Source organism: Chanodichthys erythropterus, chromosome 3, assembly GCF_024489055.1.
Source record: "Chanodichthys erythropterus isolate Z2021 chromosome 3, ASM2448905v1, whole genome shotgun sequence".
NCBI lineage: Eukaryota > Metazoa > Chordata > Actinopteri > Cypriniformes > Xenocyprididae > Chanodichthys > Chanodichthys erythropterus.
Window position 1 is genome coordinate 47,321,703 of NC_090223.1, and position 17,491 is coordinate 47,339,193.

Sequence of the window (17,491 nt, forward strand, 5' to 3'; positions counted from 1 at the left end):
ACGCATCTGTTCCTTTCAGCTTACTGTGGGAATGATCCCAAGCAGTCTCACAGAGTGCATACTGATATCTGTATGCATGATTGTTCACTGCAGAAGCTGCAAGAGATGGATGAACGGCGTATCAAAAAGATGGCGCAGGGCTACATTCTGTTTGCAGACACGGAGCGTCAGGTCATGCCCATCATTGGGAAGTGTCTGGAGGGCATTAACAGAGCTGGCACGAATGTCAACGAGAGGAACGTGAGTCTTTAGTTGTGTTTTTATGAAAAGCAGTTTCATTTCCTGCTCTTATTAAACCAGGGGTGTCCAGTCCTGCTCTGGGAGGGCCACAATCCCGCAGAGTTTAGCTCCGGTCCTAATTAAACATACCTGAACCAGCAAATCAAAGCCTTCAGGATTACTAGTGTTATTGGGCAGGTTGGAGCTAAACTCAGTAGGACATTAGCCCTTTGGTAGAAGGATTGAACACCCCTGCATTAAAGGGTAATTTCACCCAAAAATTAAAATTACCCCATGATTTAGTCACCCTCAAGCCATCCTAGGTGTATATGACTATATTCTTTCAAACGAACACAATTGGAGATATATTTAAAAATGTCCTTTCTCCTCCAAGCTTTATAATGGTTGTGAAGGGGGGGGGCAAAAAAAAGCATCCATCCATTATCAAAGTAATCCATACGGCTCCAGGGGGTTAATAAAGGCCTTCTGAAGTGAAGCGATGGGTATTTGTAAGAAAAATATCTATATTTAAAACTTTTTAACTTAAATCACTGGCTTCCGGCAGTTTATTTGGCTGTATCGATTTGTGGGGGAAGAGTGATCTCCGACGCATGACGTAATGACGAGCGTGGATGAACAGAGGAGAGGGCAAAACAAAACACCGGTCACGAATTAGAAGTCTAAAACGAGAATCTTTAAAGAGAAATGTCGGAGGATTTTGATATAAGAAAAGAGAAGCTTGAGTTTGTTGATACCTGTTTGTTTGTACAAATTTAGTTTAAAATATGGATGTTTTTCTTATGAAAATGCATTGCTTTGCTTCAAAAGGCCTTTATTAACCCCCTGGAGCCATATGGATTGTTTTTTATAATGGATGGATGAATTTTTTTTTTTTTTTTTGAAGCTTCAAAATCTGGCCCCCCCTTCACTACCATTATAAAGCTCGGAAGAGCCAGAATAGTATTTAATATGTGTTTGCCTGAAAGAAGATAGTCATATACACTTAGGATGGCTTGAGGGTGAGTAAATCATGGGATCATTTAAATGTTTGGGTGAACTAACCCTTTAAGTCAAACACTTTGAGAGAGCGGTCAACCCTCTGCAAGCCGACACATAGAGTAGCTAACACTTCTCTGTGTTATTCAGGACTCTGTGGTTCTTATAGAGCAACATAAGTCAGGCTTCGAGAGACCAGGAGATCTGGAGTTTGAGGACTACAGTCAGGGCATCAACCGGGCCTCCTCGGACAGCAGCCTGGGCACTCCTAAAGGTCCCCTAGAGCTGTTGGGCAAGAACAAGAATAAAACCTTCCGGTTGTTTAATAAGAAGAGCAAGGTAGGGCTCACTTCTCCATGAAGCGAGAGTTCCTTCTGATGAAATTCCAGTGTTTTTTGTGGAGATGGAAAGTTCCCTGCTGGAAAAAACCTAGTGATACCACCAAAGCTTAGTTAACCAGATGCCACCAGCTAGTCAGTACTTGTCTAACAGCTCTAACCAGGTGGACTTTGATCCCAACTGCTGATAGTCCACCTGATCAACCATCTAAATCAGGGGTGTCCAATCCTGCTTCTGGAGGGCCATAATCCTGCAGGGTAGGGATGGGCGATATACCGGTAGATACGATAATCCGGTGGAGATTTGGCTCCATAGTGAGCTTGACAGTTTATTTTATTTTATTTTTTTTACTTATGTTAGTTAGGCTAGTATTAGTTTTTCTGTGATATTGAAATTGGCAATGAGATTTATGAAATTTCAATGGCATCAAAATTTTTTATATAAACTTTATTTAATTAACTTAATTTAATTAACTATATCATGATATATATATATTGTTATCATGAAATGACATTACTTATATTGTGATATAAAATTTTGGTCATATCGCCCACCCCTACTGCTGAGTTTAACTCCAACTTATCTGCCTGGAAGTTTCTAGTGTTACTGAAGAGCTTGATTTGCTGGTTCAGATGTGTTTAATTTAGGTTGGAACTAAACTCTGCGGGAAGGTGGCCCTCCAGGAGCCGGATTGGACACCCCTGAACTAAATGAACCTTGACCAAATTTGACCAGCTTTGAACCCAGCCACCAGAATCTGTTTCCAGCAGGTTTCTACAGTACCTGTTCCTGAAAAGGTGTCCAATCCTACTCCTGTTGGACCACTGGCATACGTTTAGCTTCATACTTGCCTGGAACATTGTAGTTGTCCTGAAGAATACATGGTTCAAGATGTAAGAATCTACAGGCAGGTGGCCTTCTAGGAGTAGAATTAGACACTCCTGCCCTACAAGATCGGATAGATGAGAGTCACAGTCTGAATAGTAACCAAGGGTTGGCTTGAGATGATTTGTGGGTAAGACATTGTTTCAGGTCTTTGGGAGGTCCGACTAAAAAAGTTATTAGCCAAAGCTGTGGTCTCTTGCACTCTTCGTCTCCCTGCCACAGCTGAAAGATGCATGATGTTTAAATCAACCTTCACCATTTCTTACCCCAATCCTCAATCTCTCTGACGCACACAACACAGATCATTACGGTTTTCCAGTACACACCCTTTGCATGGCTTTCTGGCTGTAAGTGGGGATTGAAAAACCCCCAGCTCTGTTGTTTAGCTCAGCGTGTGACCTAGTGCTCATTCTGCTGCGTCTGTGCTTTTCTTTGGGACACTGCTCCCTTTGCCATGGGCCTTAACACACACACACACTACTGCTATTATATGCTGTATAATATATCCTTCAGTCCCATCACAATGACACCTTTGTAAACTGTGTGCCATCAGGAAAGATGCTCGGTTGCATCTGGTTAAGTTGTTAAAGCGAAAAATCCTCTTAAAATGAGGGATGGAGGTGAAGCATTAAAACATTCCCTTCTCTTCAGTCATGGGATGATTCAGAGCTCTGCAATGGATCTCTCTTTGTCCCTGTGGCCTATATAGGTCTGAAGTGTTTTCTAGGAACACTTCACCTTCATATTAATAATATCATTTCCTGTTCCTCCAATAATCTCATTTCCTGCTATTTCAATGCTTGGCCTTCTTCACATGACCCTTAGCGCTTCCTCTGCCAGCCTGCCTGAGCTTGCCAGCTTAACTGTCCATCCTTCTCTTGTTTAATTCCAAATCATTGTGCAGATCCATTCTCTTCTTTGCGAGATAGCAAATATCATGGAGTTTTTGTCGTGTTTTACGAAAGTTGCACCTCAAATCTACTTCCCTTTTCCTTTACCCTTAGTAGTTTAGCTCAAACATCTTTCTTTGTTCCTTGACGCTTTACTTTTTGCTCGTCGTGCATGTTTGCTTTCCGGCTGAGACAGTCGCAAAAAATGTTGAGAAGCTAAAACCAATTTAAGGGGAAATACTTATTTTTAGCACCAAGCTGTCATTCGCTTAGCCATATAACTTGTAGAGGATTGTTTGATGCAGTTTTAGGTTTTAAAACTTCAAATAAATTCTTGTATCAGGGTGAAACTTATTTGCTCTCTTCCACTTAGTGAACTGCCTACCTAGAAAACCTAGAAAAGGGTCATAGGCCCTCCCAATGTAAAAATTATTTCAAACTGTAATATAAGATATTATATCCCAGATTGCAATATTTAAAAGTAGTTCCATCTAATTAATGCATGATTTCATCCAATATTTGTGTATTGTGTTTTTTTTTTTTGTGCTAGGATAACAATTTGTTAGCTTGGCACCAAGCTGTCAGACTCTTTTTAAATCAACCCACTCAATCATTTGAGTTTCTTGTGTTCTTCAGACACATACACTTAGTAGAGTAACATATAGCTTAGCTAATGTCAGCTTCTTTTGGAATCAACTCTGAACTGTAGATTTAACTGCAAGGTTGTTTTTGTAGGCAGTTCACTTTGTTCTGGAACAGAGCTACTGTGCACAGCATATTCACTGAATTATCAGGGCTCCTTTCATGTTTAGGCTGTTTTGTTGCTATGTGATCCAACAGAATCCCCCTGAATGCTGATTGGGCAAAAAGTGGCTCCACTTATTATAGGCATAACGAGGCGAAAAAAGTAATAGTTTTGTAGATTGTTTACATTGACTATTCTTATGCTGCCGACAGTACAAATTCTCCTGCAAAGATTATGCATTTGGATATTTTGAATTCAATGCGATGTGCATTCAAGTGATTTTGGTTGGAATGAAATGGACATTTTTGGTGTTTATTTCTTTTTTTTTATGACAAAGACCAGAACATTTTTAGCAAATGAAAAAACAAAGAGCAGTGGATTCTCTGTAGGCATGTAATTTATGCCTTATTTCATGCTGCCACTTTAAAGGATTAGTTCACTTCAGAATTAAAATGTCCAATTATATACTTTTTAAAGGAACACTCCACTTTTTTTGAAAATGGGCTCATTTTCCATCTCCCCTAGAGTTAAACAGTTGAGTTTTACCGTTTTTGACTCCTTTCAGCCGATCTCCGGTTCTGGCGGTACCACTTTTAGCATAGCTTAGCATAGTTCATTGAATCTGATTAGACCGTTAGCATCGCGCTTAAAAATGACCAAAGAGTTTTGATATTTTTCCTATTTAAAACTTGACTCTTCTGTAGTTCCTTGATAATTACGCCGGAATGAGAGTATAGTTCCTAGCCATATCAGCCTAGAAAATCACAACTTTTTATTTTCCGTTGGTCTTAGTACACGATTTAACTACAGAAGAGTCAAGTTTTAAATAGGAAAAATATCAAAACTCTTTGGTCATTTTTAAGCACGATGCTAACGGTCTAATCAGATTCAATGATCTATGCTAAGCTATGCTAAAAGTGGTACCGCCAGACCCGGAGATCGGCTGAATGGATTCGAAAACGGTAAAACTCAACTGTTTAACTCTGGGGGAGTTGTAAAATGAGCCTATTTCCAAAAAAAGTGGAGTGTTCCTTTAACCACAAATGCTCATCTTGCACTAGCACTGTGATAAGTCACGCAATTGGTAATCACGTTGGAAAGATCACGTGTGACGTAGGAGGAAGTACCGTGGTAGGATGAAAAACGAATTTCAAACTCCACAAGGATTCTCCTCAAACTTTAAAATCATCTGAAATAATTGTTTTACTATTGTTTTTTTTTTTTTTTGTAAAGGCTGTTTGACTTAGTTTTTGCATGTTCGCTTTGTAAATGTATGATTGGTACTCCCGCCTACGTCACACGTGACCTTTCCAACATGATTACGTAATGCGTGGTGCAGTGCAAGAGAGCATTTGTGGTTAAAAAGCATATCTTTTTTTTTTTTTTTTTTTTTTTAAGAAAATGACCAATCGTTTCACTAGATAAGACCCTTATTCCTTGTCTGGGATCGTTTTGAGCCCTTTGAAGCTGCACTGAAACTGTAATTTGGACCTTCAACCTGTTGAACCCTGTTGAAGTCAACTATATGGAGAAAAATCTTTGTTTTCCTCAAAAACCTTTATTTCTATTTGACTGTAGAAAGAAAGACATGAACATCTTGGATGAAATGGGGGTGAGTAAATTATCAGGAAATTTTAATTCTAAAGTGAACTAGTCCTTTAAAAGCACAATTTGGGCTAGTAATTATGTTTGGGTAATGATTTCACACAATCCTGTCAGCTCAATTTTTTGGAAAGCATTATAACTGTTTTTCATCAACATTAAACAAACAAAAGTTTGTTGTATAGATCATGGTAGTGTAATTTACATGACCTCTACTTGTGGTGCCATTCATGTATGTTCATCTCGTCCTCACAATCATTCCGACATCTCTTGAAGGCCACATTATCCATTGAACATGGCCAAGACTTGATTGATTTCTGATGGAGCCATTGTTTGCTTCTTCATCTGGCTGATTGCTTTGCTGGGGCTTGTGGATTTGGGGCTGTTGTGGGTTTGGGTTTTCTTTGTCTTGCTTCTCTTGGCTCTTGCTGAGGTTGGTCCAGTGTTGTCCTCGTTGCTGTTTTGATGTTGCTTTGAGGTGTTTGATGGTGTCTCTTTATTTTCCCTTGTCATATATGTTTTTTGTTTGTTTTTATCCTTCCCACTGTCCCTCTCCTGCCGTCCTGTCCCTGTGTTCCTCTGGGTTTGTGCCTGGTGTCTGTCCCAGCTTCCTTCGTCCTCGCTCAGTCCTTTCTCCACACCCCCCACCCCCTCGCCCGCTAACGGACCCCCCTCCCCCAAGTTTGGCCGGGACCCTCTGTCGTACTGTTTGAAGGAAATCAATAAGACAGTCAAACCCCGAATCTCTTCCTTCCGGACCCTCAAGAGAACGGTGAGTGTGACAGGTCAGGGATCAAGCAACTTTACTACACCGTCTCTTTAAGGCGTTCAGCAGCACTAGATTGATCTGGGTCTGAGTCGTGGTCACATGCACATGAATGGTCACAATGGAAGTAGAAATCACAGCTCTTTCACCACTCATCTTCAATCACAACATCTCCAGCTCTTCACCTATTCCTGCCACACTGTTTAATACACTTATAGCACCTATTGAGATGTAGCTAAGGCTGACGTCACAACTAGCCAACCTGACAAAACTGAAAACGGTAGTAGATGTCACCTACCAGATGCTTTGGCTGAAATCTCAACCTCCTTGAGTCTTTCATGCTCTGTGATTTAAGAATGGAAGTCTGGTGGCAAATTAGACGACTGCTATTCTTTCTCATTCCCACACATTACAACATCCCATATCGGCAACAAATCAACATGAAGCTTGCTGAAATAAGAGGAGCAAAGCGTGAGTGTAACAAGTTGTTAGACTGAAATAGAATGCAGTTCACGTAGTAACTTTGTCCTTTGAGGGAGTGTGGTGTGTGTTTGCTCCTCTGGCGCTTGTGGTATGTTCATGTTGCAGCAATATGTGTCAACTAATGTGAAAACATGACTAATTTAAATAAAAAAAAAAGTATACTGTTCTGCCTTTTCTTTCTTATTTGGTTAGTCATGTAAGTTTAGGGCAAATGCCAAAAGTACATGTTTACACAATCACCGTTGACAGCAGTCAGCAATTTTATGCTGTTTGGATGATTACGCCTGAAGCTTAAAGGGTTAGTTCACCCAAGAATGAAAATTTCTGTCATTAATTACTCACCCTCATGCCGTTCCACACCCGTAAGGCCTTTGTTCATCTTTAGAACACAAATGGATATAAATAAGAGATTTCTGATAAAATCCGAGAGGTATATGACTCGCCCATGGACGGTAATTTAACCACCACTTTCAAGGTATAAAAAAAGGTACTAAATACATTGTTAAAACATTCGACGTGACTGCAATGGTTCAACCTTAATTTTATGAAGAGACTAGAATACAAAACAAAACAAAAATAATGACTTTGTTCAAAATATGAAATATTTTACTAAATATATTTCATGTAACTGTTACATAAATATAACAGTACATCAATATCTTCTCTTCCCTGTCAGTCTCCTGTGCGGTTTACTTTCAGCGCTTCTATGTCAGAACGCTGACCCATTATTGCAGAGGCTGTTCACGTGAGCCAATAATGAGTCGCCGTTCTGACGTAGAACCTGGAAGCGCTGGACGTAAACTGCTGATAGTTGCTGATATTTACTTGAGCGCAGGCGCAGAATACACATGCTAGTTTTCTTTAGTCCTTTTCATGTGTTCAAGTGCAGCTTTTTGACTTGGTGTGTCACTTGCTTAGGAATCATAAAGGAAAACTAGTGTGATTCCAGCTTATAAAGCACTGTCTGTTTATTTCTCTCTTTCTCAGTTTACTCCAGAGAGGCTTAAAATGGTATGGGCTGTACTTGCCGCATACACGTATAATTCACTTTCTCTGTTTCTATTGGATCATTTTCTGCTTCTAAAGGAATTTTCACATATGACCACCTCTACATCTTCTCAGAAATTACATATTTTCTATCATTCACTATTGTAGAGGTGGCCATTCTCAGAGAAAGGCACAGCAGCCTCTGGGTTAATTTCAGTACACTATCTATCATGGCTCTTAAACGGTGACAAGCCATTCCAGGGTGAGACATTGCAACACGGGCATATTAACACAAAATCTATGCATTGATGCTTAAGCCAGGCTGTTATGGTGTACTGTATTGGGCATTTAAAGTTGTATTGATAAATCTGTGCACATGGTTTAAATGCATTGAGGGTTGCTCAAAGGAATATTCCTGGTTAAATGCAATTTTGGGTTTGTAAAAACAATGGAAAACAACAAGACACTTTTAAGTGGAGGTCTGTGAGGCAAGTCTACAGCAATGTGAACAAATGCTAAAAACTGTCACACTTTTTGATAGTATAGCCATTACATTTTAACATTCAACAACCATTAGGCTAGTGCTGCTACCAAACCCATCTGCTCTAAGTAACATCCAACTTTAAAATCTAAGTCCAGCGCAGGCGCTCGACACTTGTGCACTAGAAAGTGTCCAACACTTGTCCATTGTCTGCGCTATTTGAGTAACTTCTATCTACTGAAGTTATGACCGTCTTAAACTTTCTATTGCATATGTGTCGAGCATCAAAGGAAGTATACTTAAAAAAAAAAAAACATTTTGAAGACACCAGTGCATTCGGCTGTCCACATATGCCAAGAGCTCACATCAAAACTAAAGTGAACTTTATGCTTTATGCATAAAGTTCTATGCAAGAGTACATAACCATTGTAACGCACTGTTTACATGGAGCAAATGCCACCCACAGTAATTACATTTGTAATGCATATTAACCAGAATTTCCTGGACCTAAAAAAGTAGTCCCACTTTGAAAGGATTATTTTTTCTTTTTTTTTTCTTTTTTTTTTTTTTTAGATCAAATATGAAATATTTTTACTAAATATGTAACCGTTACATAAATGTAACATTACTAACGCATAATAACCAGAATTTCTTAGACCTACAGAAGTAGTCCAACTTTGAAAGGATTATTTTGACCTTTTTATAGATCAAATATGAAATATTTGACTAAATATATTTTAAGTAACTGTTACATAAATGTAGCATATCATGTAACGCATATTAACCAGAACTTCTTAGACCTAGAAAAGCAGTCCAACTTTGAAAGGATTATATATTTTTTTAATTTTTATAGATCAAATATAAAATATTTGACTGAATATATTTCAAGTAACTGTTACATAAATGTAACATAACATCATGTAACATTAGTAACACATAATAACCAGAACTTTTTAGAACTAGAAAAGCAGTCCAACTTTGAAAGGATTATTTTTACATTTTTATAGATCAAATATGAAATATTTGACTAAATATATTTTAAGTAACTGTTATATAAATGTAGCATATCATGTAACGCATAATATCCAGAACTGCTTAGACCTAGAAAAGCAGTCCAACTTTGAAAGGATTATATATTTTTTTAATTTTTATAGATCAAATCAAATATATTCAGTCAAATATTTTATAAGTAACTGCCACCCACAGTAATTACATTAGTAATGCATATTAACCAGAATTTCTTGGACCTAAAAAAGTAGTCCCACTTTGAAAGGATTATTTTGTCTTTTTTTTTTTTAGATCAAATATGAAATATTTTTACTAAATATGTAACCGTTACATAAATGTAACATAACATCATGTAACATTACTAACACATAATAACCAGAATTTCTTAGACCTACAGAAGTAGTCCAACTTTGAAAGGATTATTTTGACCTTTTTATAGAACAAATGTGAAATATTTGACTAAATATATTTTAAGTAACTGTTACATAAATGTAGCATATCATGTAACGCATATTAACCAGAACTTCTTAGACCTAGAAAAGCAGTCCAACTTTGAAAGGATTATATATATTTTTTAATTTTTATAGATTAAATATATTGTCAAATATTTTATATTTGAAGTAACTGTTACATAAATGTAACAGCTTCACAACTCTGCCTTTAAACCCCACTATTCCTTATAGACGTCCATTAAAAAAAATCACTGGTAATCGACAGCATGTCACAGATTCTGATAAAAAGCTGGTTTCATTTAACTCAGAACATTCCTTTGAGTAAAACTGCTTATCACCTGTTTAAGCATTTCTCCTTGACTGACTTGTCATAAATGAAAAATGTGTTGCCAAGTCTTGTTAAAACATACAGCCTGTAGTGGAACAACTATAACAGACAGTATGATTACCCTGTTGATGAATTGCTACATTTACAGCTTTTGCTACTGCAAACCTGAACTCTTACTGTTGGGTCTATGGTGCACGTCTTTCATGCTTATCTTGTGGTGTTGGAGGGTTGCTGTGTATTGGTGTGAATCTCTGTGAGTGACACTATCTCCCCTTCCATCTCCTCAGCCTGTGGACACAGAGGGCTTCACCCATCTTCCTCCTGAGCAGCGCAGGAAACGCCTGCAACAGAAGATCGATGACATCAGCAAGGAGCTGCAGAAGGAAATGGATCAGAGGTGAGTTGCCCGGCATGCTGCCTCTCCGACAACCATCTCTATGGCAACTGGCCACAGCTGAATCCTCAGGGTTACCGGGGTCTGGGCTTTGTTTACTAAGCTCTTCAGGTCTCTGAGGAATCAGTGGTGTTGAGTGTTTGTTCTTTGTCTTTTGTCTGTTACGATCAATCTCTCTCTATCTTAAATAAATATATTTATTTCTCTCTATAGTGAGGCTCTGGGTAAGATGAAAGATGTTTATGAAAAAAACCCTCAGATGGGAGATCCTGCAAGTTTGGCACCTCAGATCACTCAGACGGCACAAAACATGGAAAAACTGCGAGGAGATCTCAACAAATATGAGGTTTCAGTTGAACTCTCTCTCTGTAAATCTTTTATCCGCTTCATAAAGACTTTCTCAGCACACTCATGTCTTGGTTTGTTGTAGTCCTGGCTTGCAGAAGCAGGAGGCCGGGGAGACTCGATACGATATTCAACTCATTCTCTGAACAATAATGGTGCTCACAACCCCAGCAGGTCAGTTTTATTTCAACAAACAGTTTACATGATTTTCTGATTATGGTGTGTATTCAGATTAAGCCTTTAAAGAGGTTTCTTTCTTTTGCATCAAAGATATTGGAATATTACACTGGCCAGTCAAAAATTTCTTCTGAAATAAATGTAGTCAAACTTTACTAATTCTGTGTCACTGAGAATGAAAACGATGCTTAAAAAAGTGTTGGCTCTAGTTTTCAAGAAATGCCGTTGAGTCAGTGTATATACAACCGAAGGATATGTGAGTAATAAATGGAAGGGATCTCAATTTAAACCAGAAATGACTAAAACACATCTTTGACTGGATCTATGAATAATTCTATGACTGTGTTTGGACAGTCCTTGCTTTTTAGGCAAAAGAGTGAATGATGCAATCTGAAGGCTGTGTCCGAAATCGCCCCCATTCACTATTCCCTACATTAGTCCACTAATATAGTCCACTAGAAGGAGTGACTGAAAACGAGTGAGTGAATTCGGATAGTTTATAGTTACATAGTTTGTGCTTGCTGTTTAATAATCATTTGAAATTTAGCAAAATGGCCGCTCCAGTAGAAATGAAAAGATTTATCTTGAACTGTCATAGAAACTATGTATAAACCTTAATTAAACAATATAATAATCAAATTAAGAACAAATTTATACCTGTGTGATATTACGCTGCATCCTCATTGGACCAGCCGTTTGAAAAATGGATGGAGGGATGATTCAGCTGCAGTCTCCATCTTCTGGTCAGACGTGGGAATTTTTTCGGTGCATGACTTTCACAGTGCATTATGGGTATTCTCTAGCCACCGCTACAAATGGCTGTCCCCTCAGATAGTGTTCTATTTAAGGGTATAGTGGGCGATTTTGGGCACAGCCTAGAAGTCCTGGATGATGCAATTACAACAAAGCTTACATCACTCTGTCCTATATAAGCTGTAGATATAATACAACAGGGGTGCAAAACTCAGTTCCTGGAGGGCAGGCACAGTCCTGCAGAGTTTAGTTATCCAATCATGCTCCAACACTCATACTTGTAGTTTTCTTATAAGCCTGAAGGACTTGATGAGCTGGATCAGGTGTGTTTAATTAGGGTTGAAGCTAAACTCTGCAGGGTTGTGGCCTTCCAGGAACTGAGTTTTGCACCCCTGCTGTATGATTTCTAGAACGGATATAGGGCAATTTGTTCAGCAGAGTGATGTATGCTTCGTTATAATTGCATCATCCGTGACTATGTTTGATTTTGCAAAGGGACATATTTCTGTTTAGCCAAAGTCAGCAGAGATGCCTCATATGTGTGTGAGCAGTGCAGATAACTTTAAATGGAGCAGATGGAGCCTATCAATGCTTGCAGACTGTTGCTGGCCAGGGACAAGAGATGCTCCATTAAATAAATTAAAGAGACAAGCCAAGAAGCACAGAGTAGACACCGAATAGGACTAAACTCTTTACATAAGTTTTTGCCATTTGTTTAATAAAAAAAATAATTTATATAACCCTTCTGCTGATTTTTAAAGTGTTACATAAACAGGACAGGTGACAGGTACTATCTACACAATATACAGTACATAGATGTATAATGTAAAAAATAATCCCATAATTTACACACCATCAAGCAGTATATGACTATCTTCAGTCAAACAGAATCAGAGTTCTATTAAAAAAATATCCTGGCTCTTCCAAGCTTTATAATGGAAGTGAATAGTAACTGAGATTTTGAAGTCCAAAAAAGCCCATCCATCCATCCATCCATCCATCCATCCATCCATCCATCCATCCATCCATCCATCCATCCATCCATCCATCCATCCATCCATCCATCCATCCATCCATCCATCCATCCATCCATCCATCCATCCATCCATCCATCCATCCATCCATCCATCCATCCATCCATCCATCCATCCATCCATCCATCCATCCTAGGACCTTCTAAATATATCCATATTTATAACTTTATAAACTAGAATCCTGGGCTTCTGGAAGCAAGTAGATTTTGGCGGAAGAGTGAATTATGGATATTTTTCTTACAAAAATGCATTGCTTCGCTTCAGAAGGCCTTTATTAGAGGGCCCTGGAGCCGTATGGATTACTTTTATGATGGATGTGTTTTTTTTGGGCTTCAAAATCTAGGTTACTATTCACTCCCATTATAAAGCTTGGAAGAGCCAGGATATTATTTACTATAACTCAGATTGTGTTTGTCTGAAAGAAGAAAGTCATATACACATAGGATGGCTCGAAGTTGAGTAAATTAGGTGAACTAACCCTTTAAATATCTTGGAAACAGTGGCCAATCAGTTGTATTAATTGAATTCAGCATATTAAAATACATAAGAAATGGCACATTTTATCTCTGAATCGGACGACGGCTTAAAAAAATGTAGACCAGTGTAATCAGCATGTTTCCAATAAGTAAAGAATTGCATGTTGTTTTCCTTCTACTCTTTTGTATAAATACCATTACATAATATTCATTATTAGGAATTCTACAAAGTAATTTAATCAACTCATTATCATTCGTGTCCTTGACAACGGCACTCAAGAGTGCAATGAATGTAGGTCATGAGACTCTGATTTCATTGTGTTAATTAAAAAACTGAAAAAAAAAAAACTAAAGAAAAGTTCCCTATATAAAAATGACAGACAAACTTTAGATGCTTTTGAAAGTCAGTATATAGTATAGTGGACCTTGTATCCAGTCTGCAGTCATTTTTAAATGTTGATAATATTATGGAATTTTATGCACCGATCAGGGGAATGATTAATTGTTTTTTGTTATTTCAGTAAAAAAAAGAAAAAATTTAATTTAGTCATTTAGCTTTTCTCTAAAGCGACTTACAAATAAGAGTAGTAGAAGCAATCAAATCAACAGGAGTGCTACAGTATGCAAGTGCCGTGTCAACTCCCAGTTTCACCAGCAAAGTGCTTGTAGAAAGTAGACTTTGAGGAAGAGGAAGTCCAAAGTGTTAGTAAAATTATTATTTTTTTTTAGTCTCTCTCTCTTGTTGTTATTATTATTTTATGTAAACATTGACCTTTGTGATGTTGATGTCACAATGTAGCATTAGTACAGATTGACTAATTTTTACACCATTTCTGGGAAAGTTATAGTATGTTTTGATTGTACATCAAACTCTTCTCAAATGATTAAGGAACATTTTATTCCTTAATTTTCCTCTTAAATGTTTGTAAAAAGTCATGATTTCTGTAGCTCAATTTTCTCGTTTTACTCAAATTACTTTGATATAAATAAACAGAATTCAAATTAATACAGGAATATTCCAGCTGTCTTATTCAGATTTTTAGAAACCTTAAAATTGGTTTAATCTGGTCATGGCGATTGGATTGCGTTTACATAATGTGCTCTTTTTAGTCCCGGAGCTCTCTCAGATGACACGGACCCCTCCCAAGCCGTCTACACGGAGTTTGACGACGACTTTGAGGAAGAGGAAGTCGCCACACCGATCGGTCAATGCACAGCACTCTATAATTTCCCAGGTATGATTAAATGGCTTCGCACAAGCGCTGGCGAATATCATAACCACCTCTTTTCCTCTGACACTCGCCTCCACGATCATCCATCTGTCCACAGGCTCCAGCGAGGGAACCATATCCATGCAGGAAGGGGAGGTGCTGTCTGTAGTGGAGGAGGATAAGGGCGATGGATGGACGCGGGTGCGCCGGAACAACGGGGACGAGGGCTACATCCCAACTTCTTATGCTACCATCACGCTTAATAAATGACCTCATTCCTTTCCACCCGCTGCAGCAGAGATGCACTATACCAAACACTATGAGTAGCTTCAGATTACCACTCATTATCTCCCAACATGGCTTGCTGCTCCTCTCGAAGGGAGAATTTAGGGGGGAATCACTGCACAATGGGCTAATACACTCCTCTCTAAGGATGAATGAGTATCTCAGGGTGTGTATTATGTGAGGAAATGAGGTAGACAAGTTTGGAATAATTTTTCTCCTTATTTTGCATGGGAAAACAATGCAGCAGGGTGCCATGTACTCGCAGCTATTGCTCAACAGACACATGAGTTCCTGTGGTGACTCTGCCTGATGGAGACTTTCGATAGCAGAGCTGAGATATTTTGTCTGGCCATGATCCACTTCACGTGTCCTCCTCAAAGATCTTCCATCTGCACCTTGATGATGTGATTTCACGCCTGGAGCAAAAAGCATAACTATCTCTCTGCAGGCAGAAATCCAGCTCAAAAGCAGCGTTTTAACTTGAAGTATTTGCTTTAAAGATCTGAGTGGCCAAAAATTACATTTTACAAGAGTAAGTGTTGCATATGCTTCCCTAAGTGTGCAATAACATGAATGCCACATCGATAAGACCTAACATTTCTGTGTATAGAAAATACTGAGCGCCCAAGTAATATTAAGTAGCTCCTCTTTTTTTTTTTTTTTTTGTAAGACACAAATACACAAGTTGATGTACTCAGCAGCAGTACAAAATTATGACAATCAAAGTCTCACAATCTGCAGAGAAAACCACCGTTTTCAAATCTACAAATATGTAGTACAATAAATAGTTTGTTGGAATAAAAGAATATAATTTATTGAGTATATAAATAAGTGTTTTGTATATTAAATAAACAATAAATCACATTTATATAAGAGGTAACTGCACACATTTGCTATTTCAGATAGATCAACAGTGTACTAGCAACTAAGAAAAACTATTTTAGGCAACAAAACAAATTTAGGATTTTCATTTATATGTGAAATAATATATTTTAGGCATCACAACACCTATTGTCTTATTAGCTTTTTATTCTTGATGAATAAAGATTGTATAGTTAAGAATAGAGTTCTAATTTCAAGGGTTCAAAGCCTCATTTCAACATTTGTTTTGTTTGTCTTTGATTGAATCCAAGGCAGAACTGTAAATGTTTAAGTCAAGGTGCCTTTAACTTTGTGTGTGTGTACCATACTCAGAATACACTATTTTATTGTCTTTATAAATGTCAAGCACATTTCCAAATTGACGTTTTGTTTTGTTTTTGAGTGGAATTCTCAATTGAAAAGAGATTTGTAAGCAAGTCATATAGCTTTTGGGATTAGTTATTGATTTTTTTTTTGTTGCAGCAAATAGTAAAAATTGATTTCACATATTGAGGTCACATGATCATACTACCATTGTTTTTCACAGAAGCTTAGACGTGCCGCCTGCTGTTAATAGGAGGTTGCTGCTGCTTGTCAAGTAAACTTTTCATGTGCTCAAAAAGTGGCAGCTCCGAATTTGACGGACATAAATATATCATAAACAGAGCTACAACTGCTCAGTTTTTAGTCCTAAAACCTGAAGGAAAAAGAAAATCATCTCCCATTACTTTTTTTGGGGGAAAAAAATCAAGTGTTAGTAAAATAAATAACAAAACGTAGTAAAACCGGAAATATACTACACACAATTTTGACCGCCTGTCAATCGTACACAATATAAAGTTATGCTTTCGGCTAATTTATTCTGATTATTACTGCAATTGATAAATGTATCTATTTATTGATCATTGGCTTTTTGTACGTCATGCAAAGAACAGTGGTAAATCACGACACCTCGTGCCTCATTGATTCAGGGAAGGTTTCCGACAGGTGGCAGTATTGCGCCACAAATTTGAACTGGACCATAGTTTCCCTCGTACATTTTGCTGCAGATTTGTAATGATACTGTTGTCCATGTCTATATACAGACTAAAACAAAAAAACAGACACGTCTTTCTGAGTCAAACTAAAATCGGTCAAGGTAGTTGGAAATCTCCTGGAGGAGTGATTTAACAATATGCTTTTAGACGTGTAAATCTGAGTAGCTGCCAAATATTATATAGCAAAAAGCCCCAGATCGTAAGATGCACAGATCAAAATATCCATAGGCTGTTTGACAACTCGCTGTACGCACTGAGGCCGACAAAACCTTTATATTAGTATTATAAGAACTCGGCTTCGATTATTATTACTAGGCTACCATGCAGGTCAGCTTTCTCCTACTCCTCCTTGCTGTTAAAAACCTTAAATATTTTATGAATATAATCACAACACATTCACGGAAATATATTACTGTATGAAAGAACAAAAACAATGCATTTGCTGTGCACACTGTAATCAGCCGTTCATAACTCACCAGGTTTTGTTCGCAATACATATTGACTGAACTGAGAAAGACGTGTGCGTCTATGAAAAAATAATTTCTTCATAGAAATGATTTTCGGCTGTGAGAATCTCTTTCACTTGTTCATCAGTGCTTGTCCAGAGGGCGCCAAATACACATGCAAAATACAAATTCCCCCAAATGCTTCATCTGAAAATTTAAATGTGCATTTCATGTGAATTATGTGAATATGAATAGCCTACATATTTTCGCATATGTGGATATAGCCTAGAA

General features: G+C 37.8%; 1 protein-coding gene across 2 annotated transcripts in view; it reads left to right on the plus strand.

The window, feature by feature from the left end:
- The window catches only part of trip10a (thyroid hormone receptor interactor 10a), a 34,947-nt gene extending 18,445 nt beyond the window's left edge, over positions 1 to 16,502 (plus strand). Inside the window, exons 8-15 of one of the 2 annotated variants that reach the window (XM_067382575.1) lie at positions 94 to 240; positions 1,366 to 1,554; positions 6,284 to 6,448; positions 10,469 to 10,578; positions 10,789 to 10,921; positions 11,006 to 11,094; positions 14,471 to 14,595; positions 14,690 to 16,502. In XM_067382575.1, the coding sequence (XP_067238676.1) occupies positions 94 to 240; positions 1,366 to 1,554; positions 6,284 to 6,448; positions 10,469 to 10,578; positions 10,789 to 10,921; positions 11,006 to 11,094; positions 14,471 to 14,595; positions 14,690 to 14,841 (1,110 nt within the window). In that variant the 3' untranslated portion in view covers positions 14,842 to 16,502. The remainder of the gene's footprint in view (positions 1 to 93; positions 241 to 1,365; positions 1,555 to 6,283; positions 6,449 to 10,468; positions 10,579 to 10,788; positions 10,922 to 11,005; positions 11,095 to 14,470; positions 14,596 to 14,689) is intronic. The other variant, XM_067382576.1, reaches the window with a different exon arrangement.
- The last annotated feature ends 989 nt before the right edge of the window (positions 16,503 to 17,491 follow it).